The sequence below is a fragment of the Chelon labrosus genome (genome assembly GCF_963514085.1).
Source record: "Chelon labrosus genome assembly, chromosome: 14".
Classification (NCBI taxonomy): Eukaryota; Metazoa; Chordata; class Actinopteri; order Mugiliformes; family Mugilidae; genus Chelon; species Chelon labrosus.
Window position 1 is genome coordinate 25,222,086 of NC_140347.1, and position 18,384 is coordinate 25,240,469.

Consider the following 18,384-nt stretch of genomic DNA (forward strand, 5'->3'; position numbering starts at 1 on the left):
ATGGCTGCTGCCATCAAGGAGTGTCATTCACCTCTGTCATAATGTTATGCCTGATCAGTGTACAGTCCCAGCATGAGGACCACATGTTCACAGGGAACAGATGTATTGGGTTTAAAGCTCTACACACGCATATTAATCACACCCAGTATTTCATCAGATATTGGCTTTTGCCTTTACAGGTAGCATGCACCTCTTTGAATCAGGTGTATAACTACTGGCGTGCCTTTATCTCTAATGATCTCAGTTTAATGACAATAATAATATCAGTACATTTGAGTATGATATGCTCCTGTTTGCCCTGTTTAAGTTACAGCATTACATCGTTAAAATTTTCCTGCAGATATTTCAAATTAAAAGCTCTCATGCATTTCAGTGGACTAAAACCTAAAAAAAATGTCTTAACATTTTATTGTGAAACAGCAGCCATCAGGACCTTGTCTGAGACCTGGCTTTTAATTGGCCACCAGCTTTTATCAGAGGAAAAACGACAGCCTTAATAAATAGAAGCAGTTATCTAAGCTTTGTCTAGTTCAGACAGTGACAACATGACTCCTCAAAATATGTGACTGGAGGGCACATTTGATGTGGGCCACAGAGACAAGAACACCTTTTTATTTCTTTCAACAAACTGCTCTTAAAACCCACGTGATTTAGCTTTACTTCTAGCTTTTAGTGCACTTGTTAATATTTCATATTAGTTCACTGGAATGTATACATATTTTAAGCATGCAATTTTGCAATTTGTTAAACTGTAAAACTTGCATAGTGCTATATAATGGAAGTTAGTTCCGCACAGGGATGCATGCATGCCTTCTATTAAAAATATAAATAATGCCTTCTAAATTACTTTCCTTCATAGGCGGTGACACCCTAAATAGAGTTCTGATTAACAACAGAGTGCTTATGTAAATGAGGACACAGAAATGTATTCACACTGTGTAATGGAAGTACAACATAAACCTACTTAAATTAAAGCCGAGTCTTGGTACTATCATGCAGTATCCATCATTTTGTTTCACATTAAACAAGCTCTAGACTGAAAAAAACTACACATTTATGTACACCATGCTCTCAGTATAGAGGGGGGGGGGGGGGGGACTAAGAGGAATGCTTTAATACACATTTATGCAATCTAGCATAACAACGCCAGAATAAACCGTCTTGACAGTAACTGCCAAGCAGCATTAAAAACACCACACCAAAGTAATATCTGCTGCCGGGGCTGGATTATTTTGAAGATGTTCAGTTATTTTGTCCTCTCCCTGAATGGGTTGCACTCGAAAACCAGAATAAGTGGGCTATATGAAAAGGTATAATGGGAAATAAAACTGTTTATACCATGCTTGAATTTATTTATTTCAATCAGTGAGGATCATAGTGCTTTGTGGCAATATTGCATTTTCATTCTGATTTGTGCATTCCTTCATAGATTTCGAAATATTATGATGACACTGGAGGTTTTTAGCCATATGGCCCACTCCTAATTACATTGATTCATTTAACAGTCAAAGCCTATTTCAGCTTCCACACACTGTTTCAGCAGGACTGTGTGTGACCATGCAATTTTATGCCATAAGTTATTGGATTTTTGAACATTATCTCATCAGACTAGGCAGTGGGCAATTCCCACAGCTGTTCTCCTCTTGGCGTTTTAATGACGTTATCATCATGGCTTACTCCCACTTCTTCTGCAGCAAATAACCTCCTAACATGTACAACAAGCCACTTAATGGTGAAATAAATGAGTCAAAGGCCTGCTCCCTCTTGTGCTCCCTGCATGAGTGTGTGTGTGTGTGTGTGTGAAATAGAGAGAGAGAGAGAGAGAGAGAGAGAGAGAGAGAGAGAGAGAGAGCAAAAAAACACAGAGGAGCAGAAAGCAAACCCATGCGTGATGCTTTCCATCTATGTGTGAATGAGCTGCATGGTTCAGAGAGTGCTCTTTTATTCACATCTCCCGGAGTAAACTGTTTGTGGCAATGACGAAATCCCCCGCTGTCTTTAAGGTTTCTTCCTGTCGCCGCGCTCTCACCTCTTCTCAAGAGCGTGGAGGAGGTGAGAGGGAGAAAGCCGGAGCTGTCATCACAGCTTAGATCAGTGTCCTGCCTCCAGCCGCCGCCGCTGCCTCCACATCCCTTACCCTGCGCCCAAAAACCTCCAGCAGCGTATTACGCAACTTCAACAACAAGGTCGCGGAAACATCCAGAGATGAATCGAAAAAGATAAACATGGAGGAGAAGGAACGGAGTGGAAGATCCTCTTCCCTCTCTCTCTCTCTCTCTCTCTCTCTTTCTGCCAGTGCCCACTGCAGTGTGTGATTCAGCGGGAGGTCAGACCACTGGAATGAGAGCGCCTGCAGCGCCCGGCGCATACAAATGCCTGCGGACACACATTCACGCACACACACACACAGGCGCATGCACAAAACACGACATTCACACATATACATGTCAGGCACTGGCAGCTGGAGACATCATGATAGTTTCAACAAGGCATGGTCCATCATGTCCTTGCGTTTGTCCATGTGAGTATCACTGTGATGATGTAAGACCAAATATTCCTAAACAAGGAACCCTGTGGAGAGAGAAACCTTATTTTGACCCCCTCTTTGTCATGCATCATTAAGAAGGCTTCTCGTTGAAATAAACTAGCTCCGAAAGGCTGACGAAACATCACGAATTCTGCATTACACAGGGAATTAGAAAGATGTGTAACTTAGAAAGCCAGTACGATAAATTAATACCGAGAACTCACCGCTTTGTAAAGGGAAAAATGATGACTGGAGTGGATCATTATTATTTATTAGTAGATAGAATTATATTATTCAGTGGTCAGTCTCTCAAGCACCAAACTGAACAGATACGTTCCTGTTGTAACATTAAGAATGTGTATTTTACTCTCTCTATATGTACATAAACTCACCCAAAAAAAAAAATGCTTCAGTTCTGTTATCCTGCATTGTAAGCGCAGAAAAACAGTGACAGGTACAGCGGTGGTTTGAGCTCACAACGTCACAACAACTCAAAAAAACATGAAAAACAGCATAAGGAGTTGACCTCGCCTCCAACTTCACTAGATCCCAAACTGATCAAGTATCTGTGGGATGATCCACAGAGGCCCCTCCCCTCAACCCATAGGACCCAAATATATGTCAATGTGCTTGGAATATGCTTCACAATGTTTGCGTTCATCCCCAACTACGGCCAAGTTACTCAATTGCTGCACTATCGTCCTATAAACCACATAGATTTCCATTAATGCTATCCTCTAGGCTGATGTAAGCACCCGTTTGCAGATAAATATCACAGCGGGTGCAGCGGTTAGCGGTGGTCACTTTGATCAAACTTGCTGGCCAGCTGGCGACTTTCTGTGCAGTCTGTGTAACCCCCCCCCCCCCCCCCCCCGTGCCCACGTGTCACAGATATGCACGTTGGGTTAGCTGAGCATTCTAATTTGGCTGTAGGTGTGCATGTGAGCGTGAACGGTGACCCTCTACAGGAGAACGCTGCTGCATTTCAAATTACAATCAGCAGAAGCTGATGATTAAAGTCATACTCAACGCTGTCTTTGCTAATTAATAACATGTTTCCTAATGAGGCCAACGCTGAATAAATCTGAACTTCCACTTGGTAAAAGTTACTGTTTGAAATGGGTTTTTTATTCGTAGAGTTCATGTTAATTATGATTATGCTATGATTATCAATTCTGTTAATTATTCAGTGGTTAACCAAAAGATTAATCAGAAAAATAATCTTAAATCTTAAACAAAAAAAATAAGAAATAGATCAATCGACTAGTCAAAAAAACAGTAGCTTCAACAACAAAAAAATGATCGTTTGTTGCAGCCCTACGCCGTATTATTAATATGATAAATGCATTAATAAGTAATAACAATGAACTGTGCATACAATATACGAGGCTGTATTTTCAAGTGGCAGCGCAAGTGTTGCCACATTCAACGCCAACAATCTCGAAGACGCGCCACGCAGAAGAGCGAACCGAGTTCACCGGAGGAGCAGCATTCAGACAACTCAAACAGTTCCGAAAAGAAGGCCCGAGAGTGACAACGATGAACCGAGAAAGTTGTTGAACTCTGGGCAGCCAATCCTGTCAGTCATGGAAAACTTGGGATTTTGCTGTTTAAGGTGTCCTTTTGAGCCGTGGCACTGCTTCCTGGGCCGCAAAAACATCTGCAGAACTGCCACCCCCAAACTATACGAGACAGTGATGGACACATAGGCAGAAGGATGTGGCGGCAATTAGCTGTCATAGCTTAGCAATCATATCACATATACTGTACGTATATATATATATAGTGGTATAGGATAGGTACTCTGTCACTCTATCAGTCAAGTCCAGGCATCAGAATAAGAAGTGGGAAGGAGAAGATGTCATTGAAAGCTCTCAAATAATAAGCTAAGCTGTAGCCATAAAAGATAACACTATGAACTGCAGGTGCTATGTTACCCATCTATGATCACAAACACAGCAGCTCATCTCTACGTTAGTGAGACTCAAATCACATAGTTGTGTCAGCCTTTAACATTTCTTTACACCACGGAAGTTTGGAAAGACTACAGCAGCCAAACGGCTATAATTAAATCCTGACTCTCTGCCAGGGCTTAGGTACATCTCCACCCATCAGGGATAATTTAACACTCTTGATACTTCTGAGCTCCTGCCCCAGAGCTGCATCTGCTCCACGAGCGAACAATCTATTCCCCAGCTCCTCCCGAAACAATCACCAGAGTAAAATCAACAGATATTAACTGGGGAAACTGCGGCGAGGAGGAGGGTGCGCGCCCTCAGCTGTACGTTCCTCCACGGCCGCCACGCATGTGTAGGGTCATGTCATTACATGCTAATGGGCTTTCCTCTGATGCTACGGCGGAGCAGAGAGACGGGGGCTGTGATGGAGAGAACAGGGAACCATTTGATGTTTGCCAGTTGAAAGAATAAGCCTTCCTTTGGGTTGTGCTTTTCCACAGAGGCATGCTGGGATTGAAAGAGCGCTTGCCCAGGGCTAAAGGGGATTTTTGGTGGGCGTCACACATCCAATTACCTCGGTAGCATCAGAGAAATCCACGGGGAGTGCGCGCACACACACGCACACACACTCAGACAGACACACACGTTCGCACAAGTGTGCCCACACAAACATCAACATGTAAGACACCCACTACAGGAGGCTCTCACCACAGAAGGGGGTGCTGCCAAATTTTCCTCTTCTGCTTCTGCTGGATCGGTTGCCACAGAATTCATGAATATTATCGGGCTGTGTTGATATGTGGATTATGATATAAATATGGATAGCAATATGGAAACACCACCCAGGTTCCACCTCTTTGGAGAGCATTGCTAATGCGTTCAGAGAAGCTATTACTGGATTTGCATGGGCTCTTCTGATGAGCCAAGAAGACCCGCCGACCCACTAACACGTAGAGGTTTATTGGTGCATTTCAAAGCTGTTTTGAAGTCTTCTTTTCTTATGGCAGACGCCGGGCTTCCAAGCCATCCAACATCCACACCAACAAACTTTAACAAGTACACGTTCTCACATCTGCTTACCAAACACGGCAAACCGGCAAACTCATTTAAAACACAACATCCTGGAAATAATGGATTCTTCTTTTTTTTTTTTCCCCCCCTTTAATTCTACATACACAGGTTAATAATTTTAATATTTCCTTTTTCGTTAAAACAGGAGCCTCAAGGCCAGTGGGAAATCATACTTCAGCAGATGTCGAAAATCGATTTTCTGGTACGTTTTTAATTATACAAGATTTGTCATTTCTTTTAATAACGCGATGAAATGGCCTAGAGCACCACTTCCTTATTACGGAGGCTGATAAATCTCTGATATCCGCGTTGTGCTAATTCACCTGTGTCACTACCTGGGAAACGGCTCGACATTTGGTAAATAGACTGACAGCATAACAACCTAGAGTTATGTATTTAAAGAGGTTTAGGTTCAAACTTCTGCAAAAACATGTTTTATAGGAAACATGGAGGCAGGAAGTCATGGAGGTCACCGTCATTTCATATTTGTTTCTCAACCTGGAGTTTAACGCGAAAATACAGAAGCGACATATGCATTCAGGGTAAATACTGGTGTTCTCCTTGAGATCCAGAGGTCTGGCACAGCAGTCCCCAAACAATCAGCTATAAATCGACTATTGACCTGCAATTTCACACAATCAACCTTACCCCCTATTGAGCTTGGAGGATAAAATCCATGGTGAGTGTGGCTTTTAGCTCAAGAAAAAGTTGCTGTTGAGGGAAGCTTTTCTGCTTACCACAGAGCCCTTTGATTTGAATCCAACAGCAGACGGACATAAACTCTGTTCCAAGGTATATTTTAGCAAACCTTCCCAGGGCAATCACACGGCTGAAGGGTCACCGGAGAGGTCTAACTGGCCTGTTGCTTATTATTAAGATGTCTCAACAACTTAGAAGGGATGCCACTCTTTGTGGCATTTTGTAAACACCCAAAACCGAGGGAGTATGGGGAAATAAAATGAAAGGAAATGACGGGAAGCAGAAATAATGAAAAAGGGCAGAAGGTCAGCTCAAGCTGTGAATGTGGCATTTGAGGAGGCTTCCTTCAGGCTTCCGTCATCCCTAGATGAAACACATCTAACTGACATGTGAGACGGTAGAAAACTATGCATCCCTCTACAGTATACGCACATGGATGAGCATGTGGGTTTTGCCCTCTCCAAGGCCACTGACTGAAGTGAATTCCCCACTGCTTTATAGCTTATGATCACACCTCACTAATTGATACATAGCATATGATGTATTAACTCTGAGCATCTGAAGATATGATGAGCGAAAAAATTCATTAAGGAACAGCATCGTGTTTCAAATTGGAAGGCACGCTGCACATAATGCAATTTCCCCTTGCAACAGCAATTTTAAATTAATCACTAAATTGACTTGTATTTATATGCAAATCAATAACTCGTGTTACTGTTAAGTGTGCCATTGTAATGATGTGATTTGCCTATCAAATGTAAACATCTGGATACAAAAGATGAAAGTGAGCGGCGCAGAGAAAAAGAAATCTGTGCCATGAATACGTGATGGAAAAAGCCTTTGTTGAGGCCAGGGGAGAACGAAGCGAATCAAGTGAGAATTTCACTGACGGCGGAAAGCGTGGGCTGATTCTTCCGCTGTTTGTGGCGAGGGAGACGCTCTCCAAAAAGGAAGCAGGCCTCATGCTGAGCGCACATATAGACTGGGTCAAGAGCCAAATTGGGCCGCTAATAACCGAAGGCCGGAGTCTGAATTTGTAAGCGGATGCGCCAGACTGTGCCGAGACCGGGACGACGCAGCAAGAGTTAAATTGTTTTTCCGGGATCCTGCGCTTATTTGACTACGATCGGCGCAGTGTTCTCAGCAGCTGATGCGTGGCTCCCACACCTACAGTGCGCATGATATACATCTCCCGGTACAACGGCTATGCGCTGCAAAGCCTTTGCCGCAGCAGCCTGAATAAAGACGAGGGAAGATGGCAGACGATCAGAACTGGGCAAGAACTCTTAGATCTGCATTAAATCTCGCTCTGAGACTCCTTTCTCCACTGAAGTAAATCTCGGCGGAGAAGTGCTTTGCCTACTCCAGATATCTCTGCTTGCTTTGCCATAGGAAGCTATTAACTGACAGTGCACGGCTTGAGGTTATCCCCATGGGTGTAACAGCCTCTGGGATATACTGTGTGGTGGAGAGATGAAGAAGAGCGTGACGCTAAAGAGATTAGTTATTACATTGTGAAATTCTGTTAGAAGAATAAGGTTTTTAGAGACTATTAAGGGATGCACAGAAAGCTAAATAATACAAAAAAAGGGCTTAGCAGACAGTTGGATAACCCTTTGTGGAGGGAGGGAGATGTAGCGAGGAGTGGAAGAGGAAGCGCGAAAGCACACATAATGACTGCATCACATGTTTCGCAGGCACTTCCAGACACGTTCGGCGTCCACGATGAGACTCGCTCAGACGGGCTGATGTGCGAACGCGGCCCTAAATCACACACTGCTAAGTTAATATCTCAGCAAAGTGTTGCCCTAGATAGATGAAAAAGCGCGCGCACACGCACGCACGCACGCACGCAGAAAACGAGTACACAAGACGTCCTCCCACACGCGCAAACTGCGTGTTCATCTGTGTTGAAATTTCCCAGTGCCTCTGCAGAGAGACGGCACAGCTCCACGGTCTGCTTCTGCCAGCAGGGGAAAGACTACGTTTGAGGGAAGAGGGAAAAAAAACACAGCTTAGATATGTGTTTTTGTTGTTGTTGTTGCATTTAGTGGACTGGTTAGAGAGGTGGTTTGCTGGGTGGTAGTTTTATACAGCGGGGTTTACATGTGAGGTCCCCCCCCCCGCCTCACTCCCTGCTGTCTGGCTGCTGGTTCTGGAGCTAGAGACTACTGAGGGCGTCACTGTCAACACATTGACTTCGCCACTGTTTCTGCTTGTCAGAGAAGCTTAAGCACTATTTGCTGCAAAGATAAGTAGGCCCCTTCCTGCAGTCGCCTCACAGCAATGAGATGGTGGTGATTTTTGAAGAGACACATGCACCCTCTCCCCGCTAAACCCTTCCACGCTACCTCCCCCCCCCCCCCCCCCCCACATACCCACCTACCTCCCTTCACAGCAATCTCATCTGCTCTCGTGCACAATTGTAAGGCCGCTGCGAGGAGCTTTCGCTTCTGCAATCACTTCACATTTGTTTCAGCGATTGATTTGCTGGCATGTGAGGGGAAGGAGAGAATGAGCGAGTGGGTAGGCAGCGAGGCAGGGAGGGAGGGAGGGAGGGAATGAGGCAGGGAGGCAGGGAGGAAAGGAGCGAGGGAGGGAGGGAGGCTACAGGAAAGTCAGAGGACGTGCAATGCCAGGCTCACATACTGTCACCATGACAACAGACATCACTTCACAGGAGCAGCACTTAGGATGCCTGTGTGGGCTGAAGTGACATAGTTGAAGGTTAGCATTAGCCTCTTGTGGGTGCCACGGCGCACCAATCGTCTCCTGGCTTGCTTTTCTTTTTTTTTTTTTTTCCTTCGTTCCCTCCACAGTCCTGCTAAAAGGCGCCCCCGTCGCTCTTGTCAGCCACGTATTGGGATTGCTGAGTGATTTGTACTTCGCGTGTGTAAATGCGGATCCTGCCAGTTTGGCTTAACAAAGACAATTCAATTGACTGAAACGCGCACGGGAAGACAGGAGGAGACATTCATATTCAACGAGGCCCTTTCATCGTTTGCGTCACTTTGAAGCTGGCTAGCATGTATAATTCTCTGTGATTTGAAGTGAGGCCAATCACGGAAATGATAACTCGAGACACAAAAACACATCACACGCAGCGAGAGGGATCTTTCTCAGCAGCCAAGTCTGCTGTTCATTAAGAAAATTCTATAACACTCCATAATAAGAACTAAGAACTGAGTTTTAAATGCACAATGGATACATAATGCATCAAGACACATATATTGTATTAATGGATTATATAGTACTAGCTTGGCATTAATAGATGGGCAGCTTTATGTGATGATTTAAGACCTCTACATTTTAACAGACAGGTAGGTCACACATTTCAATTAACAATGGGATTTATTCACAGAATTAACAAGTCATTAGCTATAAACCAGATAAAAGGACACAAAGCTCTCTAAAAGCCTAAATGTACCTGTTTGTTCTCTTTATGCACAAAATATAAACCTGGCAAGCGGATTCTGATCTGCTCTTATCAGCATGCAGCACATACAGCTGCAGACCACGCTCTCTGCATCTGGTCGTGTTGATCCATTTATATACGGGATACAGTCTCAACAAGCTGGCCAAGCTGTGATTCACATACAGTGGGAGCAAACATAGTATAATCGAAGCGTGAGCGCGCTGCGTGTTAGAGAAAATGAGGGGGGGAGGGAGTTAGGAGGAAGTGCGACGAACCAAAATCGCTCCTGTAAGTGGGATTTCAGCGCAGCTTACATAATCAGTGTTGATAAATTATGTAGAAATTGTAAAACTGAAGCGCTGAGCACATCTCCGGTTCATTAAGTGGATCGCGAGTTCTTCACAAAAACCTCTCACCGATGCAACTTGGGATGACCGCAAAGATTGAAAGGTGATTTCCACAAATGGTCATGATACAAAATTTGCATTGATCAGATGTTTTTGCATTGATCAGCATTGATTTTTTTTTTTTTATAAGGGCTGATTCTTATTTATATAATATATTCCTTCCATTTAAGTTTGTCTTGTTTTGATTATGGTCAGCTACACAAGAGCTGCATGCATATGAAGCTGCACTAAAGTTAAGCGCATTAACTTAAGTAAGTCCTGAGATACTCTACTTGCACGCATTATACATTATGCATATGTTGCAACTCCACTGACGTCTAGTTAGTGTGGAAATAAAAGTCATCGCACACTGACAGGGGATTTCATTTACTATGAGAGCCCTGGTCAGATGCATAGGGTTGACTTCATCAACGCTTATGCAGTAATTAGAATACATTTTTCTGTTAACCCTTTAACGCCTAAGCCTCAAAATGAATAAAAGAAAGTGCTTTTCCCCATTTTTCCAGAATACCTGGAACCCTTGGAATTTTTCCAATAGCGCAAACCATGGCGTAATTACGGTAACCCAAATTACGCTTGCGCAAATGTGCCGCTTGTGACACATGAAGTTTTAAAGGGTTAATATACCTAATAAGCAAAGTGGGAGCTCAAGACAAGCAGGAAATAAATTAAAGTAAAAAAGTCTCAATCCACTTTGACAGTGTCTCGTCTCTGAAACTCCCCTGGATGGATGGGACACCATTCTTCCAAAAGCTGTTCCCTCATTTGGTATTATGGCGGTGGTGCACATCTGTCCAAAATCTTCTTCTAGGTCTTCAATTGGTTTTAAGATCTGGTGATAGCAAAGGCCACAGCATAATGATCACTGACATACTCATGAAACCACCCTTTGTGTCACTATGGAGGAGGATGTGATCAGACAATGTCAGCAATGCCCCCAGCATTGTCATCTCGGATGAGGCCGTTCCCATCAGGATAGAAATGTTCCATCGCGGGATAACGGAGATCAGTCAGAACAACTCTGTATTGATTGGCTGTGTTCCTTCCCTTTGAGGGGACAAGTGAACCCAATCCATGCTAGCAAAATACCCCCGCTCCATAACATAGCAGAGCCACCAGCTCTCCCCACTGTAGGGATGAAGCATCCAGGCCTGTGCCTTTCACTCAGTGTACGTCATAGATGCACTCGATCACTTGTCCCAGATCTTACAAAGGATACATCACATGGCTACATCCTTTCTTTCTACATCTCTGTAGACCAGTGCCTATGGTTTTTTTCACCACACATAATGAGTTTACAGTATCCCTCTCTATGTAATTGTTGACAGACTGTCTGATCACATCCTGTATCGATATTCTGAGTCGTCTGTGGAAGAGCTAGTCTTCGGCACTAATGCATGAGCATTTGTGGTCATCACATGAGCGCTGTCAACCGCAATGTCAGGCCGTTAACAATATATCTAACTCCAGATGTCAGTTCAAAGATCTGTTCCCATTGCAACACCAGCCAGTTGAAAAGTCGCTGCGACTGAACCTCCTGCCATCTGTGCCCTAACAACGAACCCTCTATGAAAGTCACTTACATCTTTCCGTCTTGACTTTCAGATATAAAATCCAAGTGAACTTGGCATTTTTCTTTATGCCACAGAGCGTGACTGGATGTTAATTGCTCAATTGTAGCATGCGGCGCACCTGTGCAGAAAGGTTGGTATTTGTTGTGTTTCCCCACTTATTTATTCAGGTTCTTCCTCGTGAACCCCTGGGAGGCCCTTGTTACTGAGGAGCGATCTTTATGTAACATAATGAGTGTAACATTAGCTGCATAGCAATCAAACTTAGGCATCTATGTCGTAACATTCCCAGGAAACATATTAGCCTGCTAATGTAATTATGTGTGATGAGAAGTGGAAGCAACGACATAACGTTACAGGTTCTGACCTAAGTGTAAGCCTGTAGTATCAATGCAAGCACGTCAGCTGAAGCACACTTTAGATCCCATATCCTAGGCATCTACTTCCATAATTGGTTATACTCCAACTGCACCAGCATTTTTGACCGGTTTGGCCCCTAAAATATTGTTGCTTTAACTTGCTGGACCATGGACCACGTATCTGCCGACATAAGGAAATGAACACTATTGCAAGAAATGAAATCATACAGATAAAAGCCTTGCTCCTGCACGATGTAATATTAGCAGCACCAAGGTTGACATTTAAGATTTAAATCTTGTTTTTAATGGTCCAGATGATAAATGGGCTCCTCATTAGAATGTCAGGAGACAAAGGCAAAAAAATATATATCAGTTCAGTCAAGGCTTTCTCTGCAGGTTAGAGGCCGTGCAGGACTTCATTAAAAGTACAGCATTACTAAACAAACCAGGACATAAGGCTGGTCTCGTTATGCACCGGAACAGGGCTTAATGAATGGACGACTACAAGATCATTAGCAGCAGCTTTCTGTCCTCGGCGCTGTGTCGAAGAGGACAAGTAGCTCAGGGTTTGGGGATGTGGGCTTAACAGTTCAAGCAGCCAACCAGGTTACAATAAGCTTCTTTGGTCCGCGGTGGGGATTTGGCCTTGAATGATCCGTAGGTAAATTGTGTTCATCCAAATCCTCACAGTAGAGGGAGGAAAGTATTACAGTTGTGCGGGATGTGTGCAAAGTAGCCAAAGCTACATTACGCATTCTTATTCTCCACAATCACCAGCCATCAAGAGAAATATGACACTCTGGACGTGGACACTGAAAATATATTCCATTCTTCACGGCCGTGCACGGCTCTATCTGTGCTTTCAACTGCGCAGAATAAAGAGGGAATAGAAATACTTATTTTCAAAGGACATTGTGGGAGTTTACAATGCTGTTAAAATCCCTGCTGCTGTACAACCTTAAAGCTTACGGCTTTATATATTTTTTTTGCCTACTTCCAAACTACACATAGCTGCATCTCTCAGAAGGTAGTGGCAAAGAGGGGACAAATCTGAGAGTGGCATCCTTTCAGCACCGCATAGATACGCAGCAACATGACATCTCGGCTTCACCGCTTAACAGCAAGTCACATACACTAAATAAAACGTGCAACCCACCCATTTTTATGAGAGGCTTGGCAATATCGGGGAAAACAGTTACACAATCTTCTGTATCTCAACAGACTCCGGCTTAATCCTCAGATTTGAACGTTAAAATCAGCATGGAGTTTAAAGGACGAGGCATTTACCACGCAGCACTGTCAAATGAAATTATACAGGCGTAACATTATGACCACCTTGCTATTATTGTGGAGGTCTCCCTTGTGACCCATCAGAGAATGGACATGGGTCTTCTGAGGGTGTCCTGTGGTGTCTGGCAACAGAATGTTGTTAGTGGGGGGCCTTTGGGTCCTATGGCTTGAGGGGAGGGGCCTCTGTGGATCATCCCACAGATACTTGATCAGTTTGGAATCTAGTGAATTTGGAGGACAGGTCAACACCTTCACCTTTTTGGAGCTGTTCCTAAACAGTTTTTGTGTGTGTCTGTGTCAGGCTGCATCCTGCTGGGGATGGCTGCTGCCATCAAGGAGTGTCATTGCTATGGGGTGGGGGTGCCTGGGCTGGTCTAGGTGGGTGGTACATGTCTAAGTAACATCCACATGAATGCCAGGTCCAAAAGTTTCCTGGAGAACATTGAATTGTCATAAGATGATCAATGGTATATATTTCTCCTGTCAGTGGTTATAATGTTGTGGCTGATCGGTGTAGTTGCATTATGGGAGAATTAGGATCTAGCACTTGTGGCTCTTGATCCAAACCTGTCTGCTGCTCCAACTATGACCACTTTTAAAACTCTCACCGTTCACCAACCTTCAGTACATACATCATCCTTTCATTTAAACTTGTAGCAGTTTTAACGTATGGTTACCAAAATTCACCACACTGGGAAAAAAAAAAAAAAAACAGCTGCTACACTTTAATCGCGTTGAGTTGGAGTGTTATAGTAACACTGTCAGAGATTATCCAGTGACTACTGAACACAGCAGGAATGCTTCAGACTCCCAGTTCAAACATTGTCTGTGCACTGTATTCAGATCCAGTCTCAGAGGAGTGAGCCCAAAGAGAACTGACATTCGGTATGATTAAGTTGGTGCTATCTGAAGCCCCACCCAAGGGTACCCATAATCCCCAGTGTGCACAGCAAAGGGTTCCACTGCATCAAATTGCTTGTTCTGTGCAGTACCCATCTCTATATCCTCATTTGCCTCTGACTGAAGCGCATATACTGTGGACGTCCATCCGCCGCCACCCCAGGGGAACGAAGCGAGAGACAGGCAGGAGACAGACGGGAAAGGAAACAGGGAGCAGGAGTGGCAGAGAGGAGAGGAGATAGAGTTATCCGTGGTCTCATTACGGTGGGAAATGTGAGGGTCCCGATCCAAGGGAATGATGAAGGACTCTGTGGAGGAGGCCTCTGAGAACCAACAAAGACGGCTTTAGTTTCACTGGCAGAATGCATTTGCATAGCTTAGAAGCCAAAGCGTCTGAACCGGGGCTCATGAAAAGAAACCCCAGCAATTGCTTGGACTTCAATGCAAACGAGCGGCAGCGAGCGAGAGAGAGGGAGAGAGAGACCGACAGACAGACAGACAGACAGACAGACAGACAGAACGAGAGCGGGATGGGAGAATAAGCAGCAGGAACTTTTCCCCTTCAGCAGCACAACACAAACGAGATCGGGAACATCTGCACATCCCATGGAGGTTGTCGGCGACTGACTTTGATGCAACGAGAACACACTGAGGGCGGAACATCTCCAGATGAAGTAACAAGCACAAAAACATTTGCACGCTATCGTAGGAGCCATGTTCCGTTGCAGCCGTTTGATACTATTATTTAGTACACTCGGAGCAAATACACATAAATGCCATTTGAGAATATTCAGCAGCTTTGTGGGTACATCATGGGATAGCTCCATTTGCCATGACCGAGGAGCAGCTATTGAATCTCTGGAAAGCAGCACAGAGATGAGCAGTGGTCGACGTAATAGAGCAATCTCCCGGAGAAGGATGTACGGTGAAAAGTGATGGCAAAAAAAAAGAGACACTTGGAGGAAAGAAGGGGAGAAATAGGAAAAGATAGGGAGGGAGGGCGGGGAGGGAGACGGAGAGGAGCAGATGTTGTGCTTTAGTGGTGTCTCTCTTTCTCCCTCTGTGGCCTGGAGTCATGGAGGGATGACTAGCCTTCATCAATCCTCCTTAATGACTCTGGCAGCACCACTTAACGCACTGGTATGTGATTTCTTCATTACTACATCATGATTCCACCATTTAGTCGGGGGAGGGGGGGGGGCGATGACGTACAGAGATGCTCTGGGATAAAAGTAATCGGCGAAGGTCTCATTTTCGCAAAACGTCCCATTCATCTGCTCTCGGGCCAATTTAGAAATCAGTAAGGGGAAAGATAAGAGATGCTCTCGACGCAGGAAAAAAATGAGGAAATCCGGTGGCATGAACATTGAAATTCACAAAATTAAAATAAGAATTTCTTCCACCGCGTGAAGCATTCAAACACACGACCAGTTCAGTAGATTCAAGGATCAGCCTGGCATAGCAACACTCAATTCTGATTAGAATTTTGAGTCTGGCAACATTTGGATTTCATAGGCGGGCGTGTTTCAACCAATACAGAAAGAACGTTGCCTTAAAATTGGACAATCCAACAACCAGTTGGAGTCATTTTGTTGCTACATTGCTGTTACTCTTCTGTCCATCACCTCACAAAGCCTGTCCAGACGATTTGAACGGTCCGGTAGATCTTTGTGACTAACTTTCCCCGCCAAAGATTTTGCCAGCAGAGGACGTTTGTGCCGCCTTCCAGACGTTTGTGCCGCCTTCCGTCCATATGTCCAAACCTTCAGTGAATGCACTGGAAAGTGACACAACATGCATGCAAATGTTTTCCCTCTATCAATAATAGATGTTGACTTTTGAACCATGCCAACATACTTTCATTCAGAGCATCTCCTTGGAGATGTGCGGCATGCTTTATACATGAGGCGTATACCGTTTAAAAGACTGGGATATAAGGGTGCCTGTCTATCAATTTAAAGCCCTGTTACAGATGCATAATGTACCAGAAAGCGAGAAAGCGGGAAATAAGTAAACTCTCGCTGCTTTGATGGGGGAAAGGAGTTGACTTGACTATGCTCAGGGTGATTTTTAGTCTTCTCAACATACATGCAAACACAGACAGTTAAATGCCCAAACAGATCCATCTGCTACACCTCCCCATCCCTCCTGCTGCTGCTGCTGCTGCTGCTGCTACAAGCACACTACTCCACACACACAGACACACACCACTCCGGCTACACCACATCAAGCATTATGGGATATGATTCCTTCTAATGAACCCGTATCTTCATCCCCACACACACACACACACACACACACACACTACTGGTGCTCGTAAAGAGAACCCAGAGCTTTGATCTGACATTCATGTGATCAGTTTTGAAGGTTAGCGTCATGCCCGTTTGCCGTGAGCGCATGCATATCTTGGAGGGATCGATTCAGCAGACACGGATGTCGAATGACGTAAAGGCAATGATTTCTCGGGACATCAATGTTTGATGAGAGGCTCTGCCCTCAGGCTTAATGCGTAACTGGAGGAATTCGCTAACTCCTAACAACAACACCTACGTACAAATCTCGCCCTGCCTAATGAGTGCTTAGCGGTTTGGAGATGAGGTCAAAATCTATTACAGCACCACGCGCGTTTTAGATCAAATTTGACTGTGAAACATCTCGGCAACAAGTGGCAAGATATGCGGAAGGGATGCATGCGGAATAACCGTGCACACATGTGAGCAGCACCGGTGTGAGCTCTGATCTTATTCACCTCCTTCCTCTGGAGGAAAAGAACAGATAAAATCCTGGCGCGTCATTGGTCGGATGCAGCACCATGACTGTTCCTGTCATGCTCACAGTAACCTTTCTTGCTTCATCATCTCTGCACACACACACACACACCATGGCGACAAAGCTCTTTTTGGTGCTTGGCAACGGGCCTCTCTAAAACACACAATCCCACGTCTCTACTTGACCTCGCGGTCTCCCCGCACGGCCTTCGCTTTGGTCGCAGCCACCGTTGCCGCCGCCGGGTCAGGGCTCAAGGTTTTCCTCCCCGTCCCGGGCGTTAGAGCACATGAATCATCACGTCCTCACAGTGCGAGTGACTGCTGCCGTTCGCCACTCCTGCCGCTGCGAGGATTCATGCGAGATATCATCTGTGCCACTGGTTGCAGAAGCAGCAGAGACGGATACGCGCGTGTGTGTGTGTGTGTGTGTGTGTGTGTGTGTGCTGCTTGTTAACAGAGCAAGAGGGAGGCTGAGGGACTCAGACAGGCAGACATGAGGGAGAAGTGGACAGATAGATGCAACAGAAAATCAGTCATGACTGTGCATACAAAGCACCGCCGCTGAACACATCACATTCCTCCCCGTGCTGACATTCAAAACCAGATGTGGCCTAATGTAAGATCAAGTGCCACCCTCTGAATGATAATTAGCAAATTATATGTAGGAGCGCTTAAGGACTGATCTACCAGGGTTCCAGGCTAATAATCCATGGATGTAGCCCACTAAATTTAGCCTGCTCACAGACCATCCTGAGTGATGGATCGGATGAGAAAGGGGGGCTGTGCATGATTGGCTGCACACGCGATTTGCTGTATAACCTCAGGGTTGCAGGGAACATTTGGACTCTCTCACTTAAACATGACATTCAGACCTGCTTTGTCAACCCTACAGGAGTTTATGTCGCATGTCTTTTTCTTTTTATTTATTTTTTTATTTTTTTTAATCGTTATCGTTAAAGGGACCTTGGGGTTTTTAAATGGAGTTTCTAAGAAGGCTCTGTTTTACAAGGTCATGATCACATCTCCAGGAGTAAACTGCATACTCACCATACACTCCCTGGCAACGGATGCCCTCCACGACGAGCGCCAGCAGCCCCAAAACACAGATAATTAGATCCATCCTTTCACGTTAATCTCTGCATATCCAGCTCTCAGTAGCAAGAAGTCCTTTCCGGGGTGGCGTGGCTGAGGTGCATATATATATTGTACACACAGACACGGCACTGCTGCCACCGATCCACGCGTTTGTTTGTTTGTTTGTTTGTGTATTCAGTCCCGGCAGTCGCTGTACAGGTATGTTCTGATGAAAACAATCATGCAGTCAGGGAAAATAAGAACTGCGGAGCGCTCCCGGCACCGAGACGCCGCGGAGGATGTGGGGAAGGAGGCAAGGCGCGGGGGAGTGGGCTGCGGAGAGCC

The 18,384-nt window shown here is 44.9% G+C and overlaps 1 protein-coding gene across 1 annotated transcript in view; it reads right to left on the bottom strand.

Moving 5' to 3' along the window:
• The window catches only part of LOC311499456 (MAM domain-containing glycosylphosphatidylinositol anchor protein 2), a 177,125-nt gene extending 159,024 nt beyond the window's left edge, over window positions 1-18,101 (bottom strand). The window contains exon 1 of the mRNA XM_084560433.1: window positions 18,013-18,101. Coding sequence (XP_084416559.1) covers window positions 18,013-18,085 — 73 coding nt within the window. The 5' untranslated portion in view covers window positions 18,086-18,101. The remainder of the gene's footprint in view (window positions 1-18,012) is intronic.
• Window positions 18,102-18,384: the final 283 nt, after the last annotated feature.